Source organism: Rhizophagus irregularis, chromosome 4 (genome assembly GCF_026210795.1).
Source record: "Rhizophagus irregularis chromosome 4, complete sequence".
Taxonomy (NCBI): Eukaryota; Fungi; Glomeromycota; class Glomeromycetes; order Glomerales; family Glomeraceae; genus Rhizophagus; species Rhizophagus irregularis.
Genome location: NC_089432.1, coordinates 2,824,345 through 2,839,596, shown reverse-complemented (window position 1 = coordinate 2,839,596; position 15,252 = coordinate 2,824,345). Strand labels below are relative to the sequence as shown.

Genomic DNA, 15,252 nt, shown 5'->3' with positions numbered 1-15,252 from the left:
ATGAATCATTTTCAATTATTTCAATCAATATACTGTATTTCCACTATGAAAATCTCGATGTACGAAATCTTTTTCATGAATAGTTTGTAGTCTAAAACAAAAAATTGGTTATTAATAAAATTTTATTTAAATAATTTTAAAATCATTATTAATTAAGTTATAAATACCCATCTGAAATTCGCCACAAAATATGCAATTTTTTCTTCCAGGTAATCTCTGCAAAATTCTTTTGTAAATAATTATGCATTTGCATATTTCATTATAAACATAAGTTCTTTTGTTATAGGATCTTTTGCGATACCATGACATTTAATAATATATTCAAATTTACCATCATAAAATTGATAAAGTGATTTTAACTAAAATTTTAAAGTTCAAATTAGTATATTATATAAATATTTTTTTTTAAAGTAAAATTAATTTTAAAAATTAATTACCTCATTCAGAAAATATTTATTTGGTTCTTGAGAACCCAAAATTTTTTTTATAGTCACAACGTTTCCATTAATTAAAGCTTTATAAATAATACCAAATCCTCCATCTGCTATTTTTTAAAAAAATTTTAATTTGTGAATATGAAACCCATTTTATTTTTGGTCTTGTAGAGTGATAATCAAACTTATCACCTGGCTACTAATTGGTATTTAGGATTTTTCCGCCAGTTATAAACTGGCGGACCAATTAGTATATCTAGGATGATAAAAAAGTTATTTACTGATCTAGTTTAGTATATAAATGGGCCATCATCCTTCGGATGATAACCCATTTATATACTACTAGATTAGTAAATAACTAATACTTATCACGAATAAAACTATATATATTTAATGGATTAGAATTTTTGTTGGTATTATTAATATTATTAATATAATTAACTATTTCATAATATTTATCATTATTATCAACATTTGTAAAATGTAAAAATTTGTCAATAATATAATTTCCACTGATTTCAATAATAAAAATTCTTTTACATTTACTACATTTAGATTGATTTGTATATCCAAAAATAATATTTGTTGTCAAACAATATCTACATCCAATATAAAATATAAAGCAGCTTGAACACAATTTTTGACAATCACCTTCGAATTCAAGGAGTTTATTACAAACTATACATTGATTATAAGCATCCCACCATAGTAAATAAAGAATTAGAATGGCTTTTTCAATCAAAGTTGATTTAACACATTCAAAAGAAATTTTATAGCAATTTGAACATAGTTTATACTCAGAATCAATTGAAGTCTGTTCATAAATTAATTTTCCACATAATTTACAATCTTTTCTACTTTCAATAATATTTTCATAATCACAAAATCTATTATTCTTTGTATAATTTATAACTATTATATCAAAGAACAAAATTGTAGTGCAAATTTCACACCATTCTTGTCGTTTATGTTTACATGTATTTATAATATCACATATATACATGTCTTTGATTGTATATTTGATATTTTTAGCTATAAAATTAATATGAAAACGTAAACAATAATGACAAAATTTTGGTTCAAATGAATCTAATTTATCGTATTTCCTATTACAATAATGACATTCATCTTCATTATTATTAAAAGGAATAAACATAATTGGTAAACTTGGTTTAAAAGAATTTTCATTATTTCCTAATAAACTTGTAATTTGAGAATATGAACTCCAGAATATCAATGGTTTTAAAGGAAAAAGATCGAGTTTTTTGATAAACTTATATAATTCAAGTGGATTAGAATTTTTATCATTATTATTCATATAATTGGAAATCTGTTTATAGCTATTTGTGTTAATTTTAGATATTTTTTTTTTAATCTTTATCATTTTGATTGTAATAAGTGATACTCTTTTGCATTTCTTACATTGAGATTCACCTATAATTCCAAAAATAATATTTGTTGTCAAACAATGCCTACATCCAGTATAAATTATAATACAATATGAACACCATTTTTGACAATCAGTTTTAAATTTTAGCGTTTGATTGTAAACTATACAATAATGATTAACATCCCACCATGGTATCGGAAAAGTTATGGAACACGTCAAACATAGGATTGTAAATAAATATCAACTTGATAATTTTTCAAATTCTTTGTCAGTACCTCTCGCAAAGGCCATTTTGGGTCTTCCAGTTGGTAAAATGGAAGCGGCTAAAAAAGAGAATGTGAAAGTTGAGGACCACGAATTAGGAAAATTTCTAACCTATAGAGATCTTGTTTCAATGGGATTTGTGAACCTGGTTCCGGCAAAAGCACACTACCTTATTCGTTTACCTTACCTATGGGTATATGCAATCGCTGAATATTCCACTGACCCTGAATTGTTGATGATGCATTGGAAACCCATGTTACAATATGATGATCCAAATAATTGGCAGAATTTTGAAGACTTTAATGCCAAATTCTTGGCATTGCGCCTCAGTCTTTTTCGTTTACTAGGATATGAGAAAATTAATTTGAAGACACTTTTAAAGGGTGCGGAATTCTCGCATGAATTTCCGAATTTTGAAGTTGTCTTACCTAAAACTAAAGATATCAAATTGTACAAATTACTACATCGATATCCAGGTAATTAAGTTTTAGTTTTTAAATGTCGCATCAAATTCAAACTCAAATTTAATATAATTTAGCCACTAAAACTTACGAGAAACAAAAAGCGAAATATGTAAACTTGACAGAAATGAGAAATGGTTATTTCGACCTTGATTTACTTGATGATACCAAGAAATACACTGGTTGTATCTTTCTTAATGCTGCTGGAGCACCCTGGGATTAGTGCCTCGACCCGTATCCGGATCAATCCGGATTGATCCGGATTTTTTTTTTTCGGATATCCGGATTTTCACGGGTTTCATCCGGATTATAAACCGGATGAAAAATATCCGGTTTGACCCGGAATCTGGATGAAATTTTTATTATTTTTTTTTTTATTAATAATAATTTTGCTGATCCATAAAGATCTATATCTAAATAATATTATGGCTAATTATTTTTGCGCCTAATACCAATTTTTTTATTAAAATTTATTAAATTTATATTTGTTATTAAACTTTTTAATACAGTAAGTTTAAGAAGATTTTTCAATTATAATTTATTTATTGAAGTTTGTATCAGATTTGTTTATTTAAATTTATACATTAACAAATAACAAATAATTTTAGATTTCACATTCAAATGTTCAAAAGAAAAAAAACTTTATATTATTTTTGCTACAACAAAATAATAATTATTGTTTTAAAATGAAAAATTGTTCAATATTATAAATTTATATAATTATAACAACTTTTTTTAAAAATTAAAACTAGTGTTATGTAATTTGATTCAAATGATTCTTTAATTTTTGAAAGAAGAAACAAATCCTTAAAAAATTGCCTTACTAACCCAACACATCTATTTATAGTAATCTTTAGCTGTATATAAAAATATCTTGTTTAAAATTTCATAATTAGTTAATTTACAAAGAAATGTAAAACAATAGTCTGAGAAATGCTGAAATAATATGAAATTGTTTTAAAGAAAAGTATTTAATGAAATTGGAATTATGTAAATTTCGTGGTCTTGGATAATTTTGGCCAAATTTGTAATTCTGGCCAAAATTAACATCACGCACGTGACACCGGGAAAATAGTTTAGCCACCGGGCAAAAAATTTTTTATTGGCTGGCATGAAAATTTAATGTTACACAATTTGTAATTCTGGCCGGCGTTATGAATTCTGGCCAGAATTATTGCCGATCATTTGTAAATCCAATCCGGTTTCCGGTTTCTATCCGGATTATCTGATCCGGATTCAAAATCCGGGTCAATCCAGATATAATCCAGATTTTTTTTTTGTGTAATCCGGATGACGGTTTTCATCCGGGTCGAAGCACTACCTGGGATGTCTTTGTGCTTCTTAAAGATGGAAGTTCAGAATCTGAAATTTGTTTAGCTCTGCAAGCTAAACTAACTACTACTTCAAAGCTTATCATTAATCAAGATTTATTCGATAATGAGTATAAAAAGGTAACAACATTGCTTTATATATAAAGTATACATACAAATCGTTAAAATTGTTGGGTTAACGAATAACTTTCTTATGTAATAAGGTTACTGAAAATATGGAGAAAATTGACCCAAATTGGGTTTTGTTATTCTTAACAAATGCAGATCAGAAAGACAACCTTTCTATAAGTGATAGACCAAATAGCGCATTAGTATCTATGGAAAAAATGCAAGAATTTTATGGATATACATATGCAAGTCGAGCACAATTTGCATCTGGTATGTTTGCAAAATTTGGAATTCCTTTTTTTTATTATAATATCTGCTAATGCATTCTCTATTCTTTTACTTAGCAAACGAAAAATATATTTTAATTCAGCACCTGTTGAATCACTCAAACATATTGGATTTAACGATATCCGTATTGAACAAGGAAAACGCCCCTTCAATAGTCTGAATGATATAAAAAATAGGCTCGACATTAAAGAGGATAAATTTAAAAAGTTAAAATTTGATAGGGTTGAATTTGATTAAATAATCTCTAAAATCGTCTAATTATTAATTAAAGTAAAATTATTTAAATAATAATTTTTAATTAACCGTTTGAAAAGAACTGAACATACAGATTGTGACGTATATTTAGCAGTATCCCCTTTTCCGACCATGACTGACCATTGTCATCTCTACTGGCAACTGATAAAATTAGAAAGTGCTTTTATAGGATTTTATTCACTTGAAGAATAAAGATTATTTTACCAATTTTGATACTAGGAAATCATGGGAAAATGGAATATTAGAAATTATAGCAACTTATTTTTTGTGTGCTGATCTCACAGTATAGGGATTGGAACCGTCCAAAAAAACCTTAACCAGTTAAAAACCGGTTAACCAAGGGTCTTAACCGGTTAATAACCGGTTAATAACTGGTTAATATTAAAAATATTTTAAAAACTTTTTTTACTGCAAATTGTACCAATTTTTGATTTTATTTGCATATTTAGTTATAGGAAGACTATGTATCACTAAAATTATTATAAATAAATAGAAAATAATTCGGCATTAAAACTTCAAGTTTAGGAACACGTGGCCGCAATTTACATATTTCTGGGCTGCATTATATAAATCTGACTAGAATTATGGTAAATATAGTTTTAACCGGTTAACCATCTTAACTGGTTCCAATCCCTATCACAGTAATGATAAAAGTAAAAATCATATATATAGTATGTTCATTGGCAATATAATAAACTAATTTCTGGTAGTATATAGCTCTGAAGAATCTGAAATAAATAGTATCAAGGAATCTGAGGGTATATTAAACAAGTTGAAATATCAAATTTTTATTTGCAAAATAATTTAAATACTTATCTATAAATAAACCTATATATAATACATAATACACAAACTAACCATATTATATAAAAATTTTATTGAATAATTTAGCTCATAAGTTAATAGGTTATCTTATAATTAAATAATAATGGAATTATTTATTATTTTTATCATATTCTATGTTAAATTTTTAGTTTTGTTTTACATACTAATATTCAAATAACTAAATTCTTTGTTTACAGCTGGTAGGCTATAATACCAGAATTTTACAAATAATTATACAGTATATATTAACTTTAAACATGCATAAGTTTATTAATATATATGTATATGAATATAAAATTTTTTAAGTCACTTAATTTTATCATAAGATTACAAGGAATTAAGTTACCAATTATACTGTTATACTATAACTTATAAATAAATAATATTTAATTCACTAAATAATCAATCTTACTTTCATCGTCAATATCTATAGTGCCTTTTAATTGTATTGAATTAGACACTTCCAAGTCGATTAATTGAGAGTCACTAACTATTGAAATAATAAAATTAATAATTATTCAAGTAAAAATAAAATTTTTAAATAAAATAGAAAATACCTTCATTATTAACATATGAAGTAATAATGGATGAATTAACGGGTTTTGGTAATAAATCGCTAAATGTAAACGCTCTACTGGTATATACAGCATCAGAATTCTTTTCATACGAAGTTGAGATGTTTGGTATTTCTTTATCAGCTTCTTCAAATGCTGCTTTAATTTCTTTTCCTTTATAACCGTATTTTTCTTTATTATTTTCACTACCTGTAATAAAACTATCCCAGAAACCAAATATTTTTTTTAATTCTTCAGCTGCTGGTCTTTCATTTGGATTGGCACTCATGCATTTATAAGCTAATTTCTTATAAAATTCAGGAGTTCCTTTTCCAAATTCTGGTCTGAGTCCATTACATATGGCTAATGCTAAACTTAAATCATGTTTTTTATTGTAAAAAGGTGGTTTTCCTGATGATAATTCAGCCATAATTACACCTAGACTATAAATATCGGATGATGATGTATATGGTTCTCCGTTTAAGACTTCTGGTGCAATATATGGCATTACTCCATATACTACTTTATCATCTGATTTTTGTTCATTTGCTGGTCCAGATAATCCGAAGTCTGAAATAAAAGTAACAACAGTTTGTAAAATATTCCCACTATGAAAATCTTTATGGCAATATCCTAATTTATGTAATTGTTTTAAGTCAACTAATATATACATTAAATATTTAATTTTACATTCCCACATAATGTTACTAAAGTTATTTGAAAGAACATTTCTCAAATTTCCTTTACTAGCAAATTCTATAATCATCATAAATTCTTTAGTTTCTGGGTCTTTAGTTAATCCATAAAATGATAATCCACTTTTGTTAGAAATTTCCCAATGTATTTTAAGCTATATTTTAATAAATTTAAAATAAAATAATTTAATACTATTAAACACCCAAATGAAATAAATTAAATAAGATACAAAATAGTATAAAAACGTACTTCATTTAAATATTTATCTGACATATTCTGTGATCCATTTAACCTTTTCAAAGCAATTTCCATAGATTCAGGTTCTAATTTTTTCCAACTTCCATCACTTTTTTCGTCATAATATGATTTACCATTAATCCAAGTTGCAGAATATACTTTGGAAAATCCACCTTCACCAATTTCTTTTATATCTGTAAATCTATCAAATGGTACCCATTCAAGAAATGAATAATTATCATAATCACGACTATAATTTTTCGGCTTACACATTGTATCTTTTATAAATTTATCAATATCAGAATTTCCGCTGGTCCATCCTTCCATTATTCTAAATGGGTCACATTCTTTACACCATAATTCTTCAGTAAAGGGATTATTACAATATGAACAATTTTTGTAATTAGAATTTCCACCTGAGATATTTAATTTACTAAATTCGGGTTCCATTAGTTATTTTTGTAATATAAGTATTTAAAAAAAAAGAAAAATAAAATTTTTTTTTTATATTTATAATGAGAAATCAAAAGCGGAAATTACTCCGATCATTGCACAATCCAGGTGATCATTTAATTTGTTTCCGGGCCGTATTTTTTCCGATTTATTGATCTGCATTACCGCCCTTTAATATCATTTTTAGATTTGAGACATCTTCCAAAATTCTTAGTTATAATTGAATAGATTATCGTATAAATTATTTATAATTTTAAAATTCTTACTGATGAAAGCATAAACAATCGTTTGTAAAAATTAAATCAAATTTGAAATAAAAATTTCAGACAATCTGGAACCAATTTTCCGTTACATTTCTGATTTAAACCTAATTAATGAATAAAACTGAATTGGTATTTTTATTTACTTGAGCATAAATATTGTTTATTTATGAATAAATTTGAAATAAAGAATATTCAATTATTATATTAATATATTTTTTATGAAAGAAAATAAAAATTACATAATAATTAAAAATGAATTACCAAATTTACGCGGGATGTTTAAACCTTAAGTTTTAAAGTTTTACATGTTTATTAAAAATCTCTATTATGATTATATCAGTTGTGTCAATATCATCATAATTTGAGCATTAGTTTTTTTTTACTCTTTTGTTATTTTTTTTTTATTAAAACTTTGTACTCTTAATCCTATAACAAAATGTCTATTGGAACAATATATTGTCAACATTTTTCTTTTAAATAATCAAAATTTTTGCTAATATTTCAAATTCACTTTTATATCACTTGATTATTTTATTTTTTTGTTTTATATCAGATATTTTACTCCGGCTACATGACAGATTTTTAATAAATTGTCTAATCAAATGACTTTTATTTTCTGTCCGCATAAATGGACTTATAAATTAAATTTATCAAGGCAATCATCACTTTCTTATGAAGATTATGAAGATATGCATTTACGCTATAACAGATAAATTAAGTTTAATATTTTTTTTTTTTAGAATTTTAAAACATTTATTGGAAAAAAATTAAATATTAAAATTTTTAAGAATACTAGAATATTAAAATATGACTTTAAGCCGAATAAATTGTATGAAAATTCCGATCTGTGTCCCAGATTTTCAAATGTAACCAAATGCAGGCCATAACGATCTGTGTGACGTAGGACGTTGTTACTCATAATTTTTTTTCTTGCTGACTTAACAAATTACACAAAATTTATTTTTTTGGAATGTGTTCATGTTCTACTAACTATAAACGGAATAAAATTTCTTTTTTTCTTTTTTTTTTTTCTTAAATCTTTTTAACCTTTTTGACGTAAATTAACTTCCACAGTAAAAAATTTGATATTTACGATGTCTAATAACACTGAAATTAAATTTATTGATAATTCAAAGGAGTGGATTAATTGGATTGAAGAATCTATTGTAAAAAAACAAATTAAATATTATGATTATAAATATTTTAATAATATTCAAGGAATTGGTCTTGGAAGATTTGGAAAAGTATATCGTGCAAATTGGAATAATTCTCATAATTATTTAGCGTTAAAACTTTTTTTTAATTTTGATACCATTACCAAAGAAATTGTTAATGAAGTAATTTATATGATTATTAGTATTTATTTCTTATGAAGTATTATAATAAATTATGTTTCTAATTTATAATTTCATTTATTTTTTAGCTTAAACTTCATCGTGAAATGGATTTTCATGAAAATATAATTCGCTTTTATGGTATTACATCAGGTGCGATATTACAAATATTTTTAAAAAATATATACATATTATACGCATATGAAAAAAAATCTAAAATAATTTTTTTTTCTTTCAAAAGAAATCCAAAGTGATGATTCAAAAAGATATTTGTTAGTGATGGAATATGCCGACAATGGTACCCTTCGATACTATTTAAGTGAATACTTTGAAAACCTCACTTGGAATGATAAATTAAATTTGGCATTTCAATTATCTAATGCAATATCATACTTACATGATAAAGAAATCGTACATCGTAATTTGGTAGGTTATTTATTAAATTTATATTATATTAAATTATACTGCAAGATTATAGTATCTAATACATATTATATTTAATAATAGCACTCAAATAATATATTAGTTAATAAGAATACCATCAAATTGACTGATTTTGGATTATCAGAAAGGATTGAAGAATTATCTAATGTTCAATCAAAATTGTTCGGAATGGTTACTTATATCGATCCACAAATTTTTAATAGAAGAGATAGCAATAATCAATTACAAATATATACATTAAGCAAAAAGAGTGATATATACAGTATTGGCATACTCTTATGGGAAATTTCTAGTGGACGTCCACCTTTTTGTAATGAGCCATATGATGTTGGTTTGGCTATGGAAATATTACAAGGTCTTAGAGAGAAGCCCACTCTCAATACACCTAAAGATTACATAAAAATATATACTGGTAAATATACTAATTAAATTTAATTATTATATATTATTTTAAAATAACAATATTTATAAAAGTTTATTTTATTATATTTTAGATTGCTGGAATAATGAACCAGATAATCGTCCAACTATCAATCAGGTTGTTATGAAATTAAATACAATTATTTCAGAAATTCAATTAAACGATTATAATGAAATTTCTGAAAACGTAATTAATAATAATTTACAAATATCTCAAATTATTCAAAATTTTAGTAGGATTGATATAAATGAAATAGATCCTTCAATTTCATCAGATCTAATCATGAATGATTTTGAAATAATGGTTGTTGAAATAATTTCTCTTTTTGAAAATATAGAAATAAAAATGAGAAAATGTAAAGTTGTTAAATATCTTGATAATCATAATGTATCCTCACAAGAAATTTATAATTGGTTACTTAATAATCAGGAAAATTCTGATTCTATTTTTTTACTTGGAGTATTTAATTATTTTGGAATTGAAATTAATGTTGATGAACAAAAAGCATTTGAATTATATCAAAAGTCTTCAAATTTAAATAATACATTTGGAATAACTAGTTTAGGTTATTGTTATGAAAAAGGAATTGGAACCTTTGCTAATCAACTAAAAGCATTTGAATTTTATCAAAAGGCTGCAAATTTAGAAAGTGCACGTGGACTTTATAATCTAGGAAATTGTTATCTTTATGGAATTGGGGTTCTTATTAATGATCAAAAAGCATTTGAATTATTTCAAATGTCAGCAAGTTTAGGAAATTTACTTGGAATATGTAATTTAGGATGGTGTTATAAAAAAGGAATTGGAACTAATATTGATTATCAGAAATCATTTGAATTATATAAAAAGGCTACAGATTTAGGAAATTATTTGGCTCAATATAATCTTGCTTTTTTTTATAAAGATGGAATGGGAATTAAAAAAGATATAAGTCAAGCAATTTGTTTGTTTAAAAAATCTGCTGAACAAGGATATCAAAATGCTAAATATAAATTAAATGAATAAATTATATAATAATAAATTTTCATTATATATTCCATAATTATTTTTTTTAGATTTATTGAAGAGATATAATTGAATATTATGTAAATCACAAAAATATTAATTAATAAAATTTACAGTTTATTTGGTAGTATTACCAAACAAAAAGCAGCAATAATGAATAAATAAATTTTAATATAATTAACATTCTAATCTTACTACATTTTATTTATATATATAGACTACATGGAATATAAATCCAAATAGTTGAAAGCAATTACAAATAAAAATTAGCATTTACCAGCGCCCTGATTGTTCATCTCATTCAAAAAATATATTAAAGTAAAATATTGTACATAACAAAGTTGACACACAACATTAGAGATGGCAATGGTCGGTCATGGTTGGTTATCAGTTGGTCATAACTGGTTAAGGGCCTTCGACCAACTGACCAGTTTGGCTAACCGTTTTTCTGACCATTTAACCAACCATTTAACCAACCATTTAACCGATCACTTTTTTCTTTTTAATGAATTTTAATCAAGAAAAAACATTAAAAAGTGTAATTTAATCAAAAAAAAGTTGTTATTTAACTTTTTTTATTGATTAAGTTCATAAAAAAGTGTTAAGTGAATAAATTTGGCTAAATAATTGGTTAAATGGTCAGTTAAACAGTCAGTCAGAAGCCTTTGACCAACTGATATTGGTCACAGCCATAACCAGTCATGGCCGGTTAATAACCATGATCCCTACACAACATGACTGCCAGTGAGAAATTTTCTTTAAATAATACTAAAAATAAAGGTTGACAATATAAATTAAAAACAATTATCTACTTAAATGAGTATAAAAATTTTCAATTTTATGAATTGATAATGATTTTTTATACTTATATTATTATTTTGATGATTTATCTAATAACTGGAAAAGTTATAAAAAAAAGATTTATTTAAATTGCAAAGTAAGAAACTTGTAAAATATTTACTACTCTAGTCTTAGTGTTTAAATAATTCTAAGTAAAATAAAAGAGAATATAATATTTAATACTTGGATAAGCTATAAAAAAAGGAATTATTTAAATTACAAACTAAGAATCTTGTAAGATATTTTACTACTCTAGCCTTATTAGTGTTTAAATAAATCTAAACAACAATTTCTGTTAAATGCATGACATCAAATATCACTAAAAAAAAACTATAAATTCTTATAAAAACACACTGTTTTAGTATCTAAACAATTAAATAAATAAAGTTAACTCACATAAATAATTTGCAAATTAATTCTTTTTATATACTATATTACACACCTAATAAAACTATACAATCATCCAAATCTGGTGAATCTTTACTTTCAAGAATTTCATTCAATTCTTTACTAGTAAAACCAAGTAAGCGACTTGTATTATATGCCTGTGGATGAGACTCATTAGAAAGATTATTGTTATGCCCAATTGGCGCATTTATAAATTCCATAATATTGTATTTTAATTCTTCATTAATATCTTTAATTTTCTTATCTGAAGAACGAAAAATCCAATTTTCAATAATACTTAAAACTTCTTTAGAAGATGGCCTATTTAATGAGTCTTCATCCCAACACCTTTTCATTAAATCTACATAACATTGTGGAGTATCTTCAATAATTTCAGGACGTTCACCTTTACAAATACTTAAACTAAGTTGGATATCATGTGCTTTATCGTTAAATGGTGGTATACCAGATGTAAATTCCCACATAATCATAGAAAAACTATAAATATCACTAGCTGGAGTATAAGATTTGCCTCTTAAAACTTCAGGTGCCATAAATGGTAATACACCATAAATACTATGCTCTTTCAAAAATGATTTTACAGGTCGACATAAACCTAAATCACTAACATAAATTTTATCATTATCTTCATAATTATGATCTAAAATATTGCCATCATGAAAATCACAATGAATAAGATTTTGTTCATGTATATTATTAAGTCCAGAAATAATTTCATATAACATATATAATTTTTGACTCCATTTTTTTTTGATTACTCTCATTAAGTTTCCTCTTAAATTACCTTTATTTGCACAATCCATTACTACCATATATTTCAAAGTATTAGGATCTTTTGTAAATCCATAAAAATAAATAATTTTATCTGAACTTAAGCAACTTTTGTGATATTTCCACTATAAAAAAATAATAATGTATTAGTATAAATAAATTATAATTTAGATATTTAATCTAAAAAGTAAATAATATATTATCATACTTCATTTAAAAACTCATTTAAATTTTCATTTAAATTATTATGACATTTAAGAATTACTTCTTTATATCCATTATTATTTAGCCAATTAGCTTTATATATAGTACCAAATCCTCCTTTATCAAGATATTCAGCATTTTTAAATTTATCATAAGGAATCCATTTTAATTTGTTTTTCAAAATAAAATTATCCATATTTATATTTCCACTTTTTCCAAATCTATAAATTTGAATAATTGTAATTATATTAAAGTTTACATTAAAAGTTACAGTATTAAAATCAACACTTACTCTAAATTTAAGAAGAAATTTAATATAATATACGGCATTAGTTTTTGTAAAATATATAATAATAACCTACGACTTACCAACTAAAGTAACAGAAATTTAAATGAAAGAATTCAATCAACAAATAAATACTATATAAAATATAACAATAGAAACAACAAATAGCTTACGAGCTACATTATTAAATAATTTTTATAAATAAAGAATTTAGTTAGTTTAAATTATATATAAATATTATATAAATAAAGTAATAATAGAATCAAATAAATAGCATACCATCTATAAAATAATTTTTTAAATAAAGAATTTAGTTAGTTTAAAATTGTATATAAATATTATATAAATAAGTAATAATAGAATTAAATAAATAACATACCATCTATAAAATAATTTTTTAAATAAAGAGTTTATTAGTTAGTTTAAATTACATTTAAAGATTATCTAAATAAGTAATAATAGAATTAAATAAATAACATACCATCTATAAAATAATTTTTTTAAATAAAGAATTTAGTTAGTTTAAATTATATGTAAATATTATATAAATAAGTAATAATAAATAACTTACGCCCTATATTATTAAATAATTTTTTAAATAAAGAATTTAGTTAGTTTAAATTACATGTAAATATTATATAAATAAGTAATAATAGAATATCTTACACCCTATATTATTAAATAATTTTTTAAATAAAGAATTGTTAGTTTAAATTATATGTAAATATTATAATAATAGAATTAAATAAATAACATACCAACTATAAAATAATTTTTAAATAAAGAATAATTTAGTTTAAATTATATATAAATATTATATAATTAAATAAATAACTCACGCCCTATATTATATAATTTTTTAAATAAAGAATTTAGTTAGTTTAAATTATATGTAAATATTATATAAACAAATAATAATAGAATTAAATAAATAACATACCAACTATAAAATAATTTTTTAAATAAAGAATTTAGTTAGTTTAAATTATAAAATATTATATAAATAAGTAATAATAGTAATAATAGAATTAAATAAATAACTTATAACTTACAATCTATTTAAACAAAGAATTTAGTTAGTTTAAATTATATGTAATATTATATTAATAAATAATAATAGAATTAAATAAATAACTTATAACTTACAAACTATTTAAATAAAGAGTTTAGTTAGTTTAAATTAGTATATGTAATACATATTATATAAATAAGTAATAATAATAGAATTAAATAAATAACATACCATCTATAAAATAATTTTTTAAACAAAGGATTTAGTCATTTTAAATAATATGTATATATAATATAAATAAGTAATAATAAAATTAAGTAAATAACTAACATACCATCTATAAAATAATTTTTTTAAATAAAGAATTGTTAGTTAAATTATATGTAAATATTATATAAATATGTAATAATAAAATTAAATAAATAACTTACACCCTGTATTATTATATAATATTTTAAATAAAGAATTTAGTTAGTTTAAATTATATGTAAATGTTATATAAATATGTAATAATAGAATTAAATAAATAACATACCATCTGTAAAATAATTTTTTAAATAAAGAATTTGTTTAAATTATATGTAAATCTTATATAAATATGTAATAATAGAATTAAATAAATAATATACCATCTATAAAATAATTTTTTAAATAAAGAATTTAGTTTAAATTGTATATAACTATTATATAAATAAGTAATAATAGAATAAAATAAATAACATACCATCTATAAAATAATTTTTTTAAATAAAGAATTTAATTAGTTTAAATTATATGTAAATATTATTTAAATAAGTAAAAATAGAATAACTTACGCCCTATATAATTAAATAATATTTTAAATAAAGAATTTAGTTAGTCTAAATTATATATAAATGTTAAATAAGTAATAATAGAATTAAATAAATAACTTATAACTTACAAACTATGTAAATAAAGAATTTAGTTAGTTTAAATTATATATAAAT

The 15,252-nt window shown here is 23.0% G+C and overlaps 6 protein-coding genes across 6 annotated transcripts; 3 read left to right on the top strand and 3 right to left on the bottom strand.

Annotated features, from left to right (window-relative positions):
* Positions 1-239: 239 nt before the first annotated feature.
* OCT59_023940 (uncharacterized protein) lies at positions 240-1,752 on the bottom strand (the record flags this gene model as incomplete). The annotated part of the gene is made up of 3 exons (XM_066135070.1): positions 240-359; positions 438-544; positions 1,086-1,752. 3 exons carry the CDS (start codon positions 1,750-1,752, stop codon positions 240-242), a joined length of 894 nt encoding a protein of 297 aa, XP_065991132.1.
* Positions 1,753-2,029: 277 nt separating this feature from the next.
* On the top strand, positions 2,030-2,772 carry OCT59_023939 (uncharacterized protein; the record flags this gene model as incomplete). The annotated part of the gene is made up of 2 exons (XM_025326633.1): positions 2,030-2,564; positions 2,627-2,772. 2 exons carry the CDS (start codon positions 2,030-2,032, stop codon positions 2,770-2,772), a joined length of 681 nt encoding a protein of 226 aa, XP_025175224.1.
* A 1,323-nt stretch (positions 2,773-4,095) lies between these two features.
* OCT59_023938 (uncharacterized protein) lies at positions 4,096-4,513 on the top strand (the record flags this gene model as incomplete). The annotated part of the gene is made up of 2 exons (XM_066135068.1): positions 4,096-4,258; positions 4,359-4,513. The coding sequence occupies 2 exons, from the start codon at positions 4,096-4,098 to the stop codon at positions 4,511-4,513; spliced, it is 318 nt and encodes a 105-aa protein (XP_065991131.1).
* Positions 4,514-5,742: 1,229 nt separating this feature from the next.
* OCT59_023937 (uncharacterized protein) lies at positions 5,743-7,382 on the bottom strand (the record flags this gene model as incomplete). Its single annotated transcript, XM_025318809.2, has 3 exons — positions 6,856-7,382; positions 5,914-6,760; positions 5,743-5,846 (listed from the first exon to the last, which is right to left on the bottom strand). The coding sequence occupies exons 1-3, from the start codon at positions 7,291-7,293 to the stop codon at positions 5,743-5,745; spliced, it is 1,389 nt and encodes a 462-aa protein (XP_025175225.2). The 5' UTR covers positions 7,294-7,382.
* Positions 7,383-8,653: 1,271 nt separating this feature from the next.
* OCT59_023936 (uncharacterized protein) lies at positions 8,654-10,763 on the top strand (the record flags this gene model as incomplete). Its single annotated transcript, XM_025330499.2, has 5 exons — positions 8,654-8,896; positions 8,983-9,046; positions 9,135-9,319; positions 9,401-9,749; positions 9,832-10,763. 5 exons carry the CDS (start codon positions 8,654-8,656, stop codon positions 10,761-10,763), a joined length of 1,773 nt encoding a protein of 590 aa, XP_025175226.2.
* Positions 10,764-12,037: 1,274 nt separating this feature from the next.
* Positions 12,038-13,182, bottom strand: OCT59_023935 (uncharacterized protein; the record flags this gene model as incomplete). Its single annotated transcript, XM_066135067.1, has 3 exons — positions 12,038-12,396; positions 12,796-12,907; positions 12,991-13,182. The coding sequence occupies 3 exons, from the start codon at positions 13,180-13,182 to the stop codon at positions 12,038-12,040; spliced, it is 663 nt and encodes a 220-aa protein (XP_065991130.1).
* Between the last annotated feature and the right edge of the window lie 2,070 nt (positions 13,183-15,252).